Source organism: Pseudochaenichthys georgianus, chromosome 7 (assembly GCF_902827115.2).
Source record: "Pseudochaenichthys georgianus chromosome 7, fPseGeo1.2, whole genome shotgun sequence".
NCBI classification, from domain to species: domain Eukaryota; kingdom Metazoa; phylum Chordata; class Actinopteri; order Perciformes; family Channichthyidae; genus Pseudochaenichthys; species Pseudochaenichthys georgianus.
This window is the reverse complement of record NC_047509.1, coordinates 30,504,400-30,511,825: the sequence shown is the minus strand read 5'-3', so window position 1 is coordinate 30,511,825 and position 7,426 is coordinate 30,504,400. Positions and strand designations below refer to the sequence as shown.

At 37.8% G+C, this 7,426-nt stretch overlaps 1 protein-coding gene across 1 annotated transcript; it reads right to left on the bottom strand.

The window, feature by feature from the left end:
- Positions 1-102: 102 nt before the first annotated feature.
- tmem82 (transmembrane protein 82) lies at positions 103-7,281 on the bottom strand. Its single transcript, XM_034087595.2, has 6 exons — positions 7,027-7,281; positions 6,859-6,931; positions 6,506-6,701; positions 5,217-5,631; positions 4,348-4,535; positions 103-3,938 (listed from the first exon to the last, which is right to left on the bottom strand). Exons 1-6 carry the CDS (start codon positions 7,118-7,120, stop codon positions 3,858-3,860), a joined length of 1,047 nt encoding a protein of 348 aa, XP_033943486.1. The 5' UTR covers positions 7,121-7,281; the 3' UTR covers positions 103-3,857.
- Positions 7,282-7,426: the final 145 nt, after the last annotated feature.

Below are 7,426 nucleotides of genomic sequence, written 5' to 3'. Positions count from 1 at the left end.
TACTTCATTTATATATCACTGATACATTATTATTAACTACTGGTGTTGTGATGGACTCCAGCTTTCTTTGAACCAAAACAAAAACACTCGTTGAGAAATGAATGAATTGATTAATGACAAATAAGACCCCATCTTTTATTTTTGCCTCCAGATTACACAACATTGTCTAGATTATGTCAGGAAAACAATATTACATGCAGGGTTTAAGTGACACATTATGCCGTGCTGAGCTAACCCACCTCTATGTAAACAGAGTCCAAACAGGTTGTTGTTAAGATTTGGACACATAGAGCGGAAACTTAAGCCTACAGGAAACCGGAAATTAAGGGTTTGTAAGAGGTGATTCTGAATATTAAGAGCTCATTTGAGGCCCTCATGGGCTCCAGTAAAGAAATATAAATGTAAAACAATATTGTGTGACATCACTCAGATCTGTATGAACTCCATTATATTTACATTTCTCAAATATTGCTCTGAGGTTAAATGAGCAGCCCTTGGATAAGGTGAATCGTAAAAACCAATTCAGCCTATAATATTTATTATTAATAGTTTTCTTTTATTGAACACAATGTTGGCCCACACATTTAACATTCAATTATACATTCATGTATATCAAAACCGAAGGAGACGTTGAACATTTCTGCATTATGTGTGTTTTTCTCTCCTCATTTATTGATAATATACATATTACCACAGTGAAACATGTGCAGAGAAATACTCTGAACACAAATGCGTAATATTTGACTATAGTTTAGCAACATTTGAGCATTTCCTATAGTTAGTGAATATCACCAAAACCGATCTATCCATTAACAAATTGACTGCATGCTTTACAAGAGCAAGCAAAAAGAGTCTATAGCCTACTTTCAATTTATTCTGAGGTGCACACAAAAAAGTTAAATAACATTTTATATATATATACCATTTAAAGTAAGAACTTTTAGCAGATGTGTGATTGATACGAAAAAATGCAGTTGCACCAAATATAATTTATGTGCAGAAGAGCAATGCACCAATGCAATGGAACACCACAATGTATTCATAAAACACTGGAGATTCACACTGTCTGCTTTTTACTCATTGTACCTGCTTAATCAGTACAAATTAAGCTAAACTAATGTACTGCTACTACTACTACTACTACTATACTACTATACTACTACTACTACTACTACTACTACTACTACTACTACTACTAGAAGTGTGCTTTAAAATGTTGTAGGGCTATTAAGTCAAAAGCTTTGACCTGGTCTGAGCTTTGTTTTAAGCTAATAAATAACATGAGCAATAGGTCTAAAGGTACAAGAGACCAGTAGTGATAAACATTTATGAGGGGTAAATAAAAGCGGCGTGTGTTTTTTTCTTGGGAGACTATCCCTGCTTTTATAATACTTGTCTGGTGTCGCTTTTTGTGAAATTACTTTGATACTATCTGTAAATTAAATAATCTGTGACCTCAGTTTGAGCTCATTTACACCTCAGTACATTGTGTCCAACATAGCTGGAGCTGAATGTAACGTTTAGCAAAAACAAAAACAAATGTAATTAAATATTGTTAAGAAAACCTCTGTTACTACACAACAGCATTGTTCTGCTTGTGTTACTATATTAAGCATTCTTATTGAGGTGACAAGCGCGCATGCGTCAAACTGCGGTAACCGGGGACACGCACAGCTGTTCTGCGCATGCGCCCAGCGTGCCTATCAAATGAGAACAGAAAAGTCTGGAAATCTCATGAGGAGGTGCTGAAGTACTCAGTCATTTCAATGGGCATTTTCACCATGTTCGGGTGCTCATGGAGAACGTACTCTCACTGAACTCGTCCTGATGTGGAACTATATTCAGTAAAAACCTAATAAACCTGTGGGAGTACAATTTCCTATTTTGGTGGATCGACTAGACACCAAAACTAAATTTCCTCTGTCTGCAGTGATTCTCAGACCTGGATTATTTTGGGAACTGGACCGTGAGGCTAATGTGACCACTGTAATTTCACACGCCTTTTTTGACAAGGAATAAGGAATGATAAATCAAAAACCCTCTCATGGAATATGTTTCAGTCCACAGCTCTCAATAAAGGCACATCTATTGGGCATTACATCGGCTTCAAATATGGATATAATGTGATGTGGGTCTCAGTGTATAAATGGTTACAAGAAGGCAGCAGCTTTCGACGTTGAGACAATGTTGCAAATACATGCATGTAAAGACGGTAAAAGAGAAACAAATCTCTTCTATGGTAGCCTATAAAGCGAAATAAGTATCTGTATAAAATAGTAACTATTATTTACGGGTTATTGGCTTTAGTTTGGTCCGTAAGTATGTATAAGGGCTGGTATTCCAATTTAAAGCAAGTAACGCAGCCTTTTCTTTGTCTAACGCCATTTTGTGTGACTTTATAGCACTAACGTTGTCGTCAGCCATTTTGCTTTTCTTTTGTAGTAGACCTCAGGAGAGACATGTCAAAGCGGAATTATATTATATTCCCATGGTTGTGTGAAAATGTAGCTAACCTTCAAAAATAATTAAATTAAATTAAAGAACTTACCCATTGCATGACCTGTTTGTGGCGCAGTTATTGTCTGCATTTTTTATTAACGTTCGCAGCTCTGATTTACGCGAAAACAGATGAAAAATAACAAGCTGTGGACATTTTTGTGAGCTGGTTTTGTGCTGACCTTAAATCCATGTGCTATGCTAATACATATTTGTTGGTTCCTCTGCGAGCTGTGTGTGATTTACCACCTTCAAATTCATGATATAGGCCCTGTGGTGTAGTCTGCATTCTGTATTATATTATGGTTATATTTAATTTAATCGAATATAGCTATTTATCTATTAGAGGTCACCAGAAAGAGTCATAAGAAGATCGGTGATGCAGCCTTTGTAAACTACGCCCCAAAACTGTGGAACACGTTACCCAACAATATTTAAAAGGCAGCTTGCAACCTATCTCTTTACCAAAGCATTTTACTGACTTTACACTATTATACTGCACTATTTCTCTGTGATTGACTTTGCACTATTTCTCTATGTTTTATTCCCCATGTTTTTATGTTTAATTATTTTTATCCCACTTTATGCTTTGCTCTTGCTGCTTGTTTTACACTGATTTGATGTCTTATTTCTTACTGATGTAAAGCACTTTGAACTGAAATCCCCTGTATGAAAGGTGCTATACAGTCAAATAAAGTTATTATTATTATTATTTGTGTCCATTATAAAGGTAAAGAGAAAAACTCTTATTCCGTTTCTAACTAATTAAAGGCAATATAAAATGCATTCTTAAACCTGCATGCCCTAATCATACCAATTAGTGAGACAATGACAATGATCAGCTAGTTTTCTTAGCTGATTATTTTAATATAACATAAATTAAAACTGTCTTATTTGGCCATATATTTATCAGTACGCTGTGGAAAGGTTTACAACGGCCCCAGGCAACAGAAAGATTTGGAACAATGACTCTCCCCTGGAGTATCTAGAGCAGCATCTCTCCAAGATTGCAGCATTAATTAATCAAAGACGTCACAAAGACTCCTATGAAATCATCCATAACTGCAGGTTTGTCAACTGAGGCAAGTTTGATGATCTATGCGTCATAAAGGAAATCACATTTATAAGAGAACAGCAGACAGCATAGGTGGAAGATATGCATGATAAGAAAGTTATGTTCGTAAGATTATACTGTTGGTATTATTAATATGTTACATATAAGGGCTTTTTTTAACAAATTGAACTAATATGTTTCTTGGACTTTTTAATGAAAAAATATTACATCTAAATACAAAATAATGAATTGAGGATGCAGCAATAATAGTACTTCATTTAAAAGAAGTCAACAAAAAAATTAATCCCTATCTCTGATGTTCTTTCTCTTGGGCCTTTGGTCTTCGGCGATGCTCTCTTTTGACGTATTCTGCGTAATCCTCTTCCTCCTGTGAATATGACAGATGAATTATTACTCATAAAAAGATCACACATTATATTAGTCCCAAACACATTATATTGAGCATTTCATGGGGTTGGCTCCAACCATATTATTATTATTTTTTAATAATCACTGTATCGACTGTGTATGCTTTGTTTTTTGAAATGCTTAACTGTTTTATCAGGCTAGCTCAGTGAAAGGAAAAGTAAGCTCAGTATTCAGTGTTTGAGAACACTTTGACCTCATTCTGTCTTGGAGATCTTACCTTCTCCACCTGGGATACAAGTTAGAGAAGTTCAGCCTCATCTTGGGACCCAGTCTAATGAACACATTGCTATTCTGCCCCAGTTTTCTGGGTCCCGGTGGACAAAAAGTGCTTTCAGCCCTGTGCGCTGCTTCCAGGGAGACTCACTGACCTGCGAGGATGTGGCATCCAGCAGATCCATGGTGGGGATTAGACAGCCGGCCTCACCCAGGAAACACATTATGATGTGGAGAACATCAGCCCAACGTCCAACAGTCAGCATCAGGACCATCAAACCCCCGAGACGCACCACCACCGTGTTCAGGACAGCCTGGCTGCCGGGCAGCCGGTGCTGCTCCTCTGCAGAACCAACACATAGAATTAGGGGGAAGTAAAAATGAGAATGAAAAGTAGATCTATACAGCAGCAGGATGTGAAGATAATGATGGATGCATTTTTTCATTAATGGCCGGATTCATCAGTGTCTCATGTGTGTTTACAGTGGAGGAAAGAGTTGATAATTTAATTTACTTAATTTAACTTACTAATACCACAGTCCAGAAATACTTCATTTCAAGTATTCAAATAGAGTTCTAAATGTTATTAAAGTAAAAGTAGACGAATATTATCAGCGAAATGTACTCAAAAGTAAAAGTACTCATTGTGAAGAATGGCTCTTTCAAAAGTGTTGTATTAATATAGAACATTATCAACAAATACATATAAGAGCTGTTTTAATGTTGTAACTCATCACTGTTGAGTAAAGTGTGTACTTTGTGTACAACTGAGTGAAAGCCTATATCAACACATCATATTTATGTAAAAAGTAGTAACTACAAATGTCAAATAAGTGGAATTAAAATTCCAATATTGATAGATGATGGAAATGTTGTGTAGAACTGTAGAACGCAGCTGAAATTGGAAATACTCAAGTAGGCTACAGGAGGCTATAATGCTACAGTAAATGTCCTTAGTTAATTTTCTCCACAGAGTGTTTCAAAAATAATCTCTGACATGTTTCCCACTTGGCATGTTCCTCACCCTGCATGTACACAACCAGCAGTGTGTAGCAGATAGTGAGGGGGGTCCAGAACCTGAGGGCCTCAGTTGCAGACAGGAAGTGTTGATTGATGATGAATATGGCGGCCACCACAGCCACAGAGAAGGTGATGATCATGGCCCTGCACAGCATGGGCAGCACACAGCGGCCGGATGTGAGCAGGCCGATGCATATGCCGCAGTAGCGCTGTGAGCTGTGCAGTTTATACATAGCCGTGACGTGCTGCAGCAGCCGGGTGGCCTGCCGGGACAGAAACCAGCTGAGAGCAGCCGCCAGCAGCAGGCACAGCCAGCGCTGCGGCGCCCCCTCGTGGAGAAAGTGCAGACTGCATGTCAGGGCACAGCCGAGAGAGAACTGGCTCTGCATTAACAGCTGCTGCACGAATTTACTGGACTCCTGGGGAATGAAGAAGCATATGAACAGAAGTAATGTATGCTCCAAATGAGATGATGGCTGATTGTGATGATAGAGTCATCAAGATGGCATACATTCCAGGAGGGATAGTAAAGGTGCACTAGTCAATTTTAAGGTTTGGGTTATTTTGGCTTCCATAACTATCTTCTTTCACACCAGTAGAAAAAAACTTTTGTTTGTTGGACCAGAGTTGTCAATTTGGGTCTATAGATTCCTCATTAATTGGCCAACAGTTAGTATTTGATAATGCCTTATATTTAACTTAATATTTCAGTAAACTTATTACGACCACAAATCAAGTTTTAAATATTCACCTGTATGTCCTGGAAAATGTATGGAATTTGACAAGAAATATCTTTTTTTGGATGCTTTCCCAAAATGAGACAGAAATCTCCACTTCTACAGCATTTACATAGCAAACTTTCAAGATGCAATCCTAATTATGATCCAAAGATGTAAGCATAGCCTGATTCACAACATTGTTTCCCTAAAGAATTCCTGTGGCAAAATGTATTTTGTTTTATGGCTGTGTTGACAGTATGTTCTGTTAATAAGATATTTACAAAATTCCTTCTGGTAAAAACCTTTGACTCTAATATGTCGTATTTTCAGCCAGATACGGCCAGATTCCTGCTTTTAATATATATGAAGTACAAATGCCTCAATTGCCTATTTTAACATACACTTTCAACATGTCCTAATGTAAGTTACAAGCTAGAGAGGTTTAATGGTGATACATGTATTAGTTTATCCTTTGTACCTTATTCACTTGTATCTCCTCTTAACTCAGCATTATTGAGCAATAGAAGCGACTGGAAAAGTATTTTGTTTTTAAACAACATCATTAATTTCGTACCTTTCCCGCTGTAACCAGTCCAGACACAGCTCGAAGACAAAACTCCAGTACCACCAGGGAGGCAACACGAGACCCCACCACAGACAGCATCCCAGTCACAAACAGGAAGTGGAGCATCCCAAAAAGTCCAGGTTTAGTTTTGCTTTGATGGCTCTGTGTCCTCTTGATAGTTTCTTTTTCATTGTTCTCACTGCTACTATAGGAGGTTAGAAATCAAATCAAGAAATAAATAAAACTGAACTATACAAGATCTGTACCAGCACTAAATACAATATTATTGATAATGGTGCAAATCTTACAAGCATGGTTGGGTGATGTAAATGAGCAAAAAGAGATATATTAAGAATCCTTACCTCTCTTTTTCTAGAAATAAGTGCAGTCTTATGAGGGAGCATAGCAGAGAGATCCCACATGCACCTACCAGTCCTGCAGATCATGTAACATTAACATTTTAACTGATGACACACACATACAGTTTAAAAAACTCCAGCAATGTGGACGTCAGAGAACATAAAACTCACCTTGAAGCAAACTATCCAGTGGATTTATATCAAGAGTCAACCAAGCCGGCAGGAAGTAGGAAGTGGGAATGAGCGATCTAACAAAGGAGAACATCGTACTACCTTTGGCCTTTAAACGTAGTAGGTTTTAGTGAATTGAATCGCAGACGTGTTTTTGGTATTCCAGATCAGGTTACAAACATGTGGAGGAACAGCTCAGCTCTTCTGTTTATTTCTGTTGACTCAGCGCTGTCCTGTGTACCAAAGGTCACAGGAGTATCGCTGGAGCAGAGGCCTTCAGAGTCATTACAAGAGAATGGAGCTTACTGCGCCATACTTTACACTCTACATTGATGGCAGGGGGTGTTTTCAAATAATCTGTGAGTTGCATTGTAAGCATTGCTCCAATGATGACTTCTTT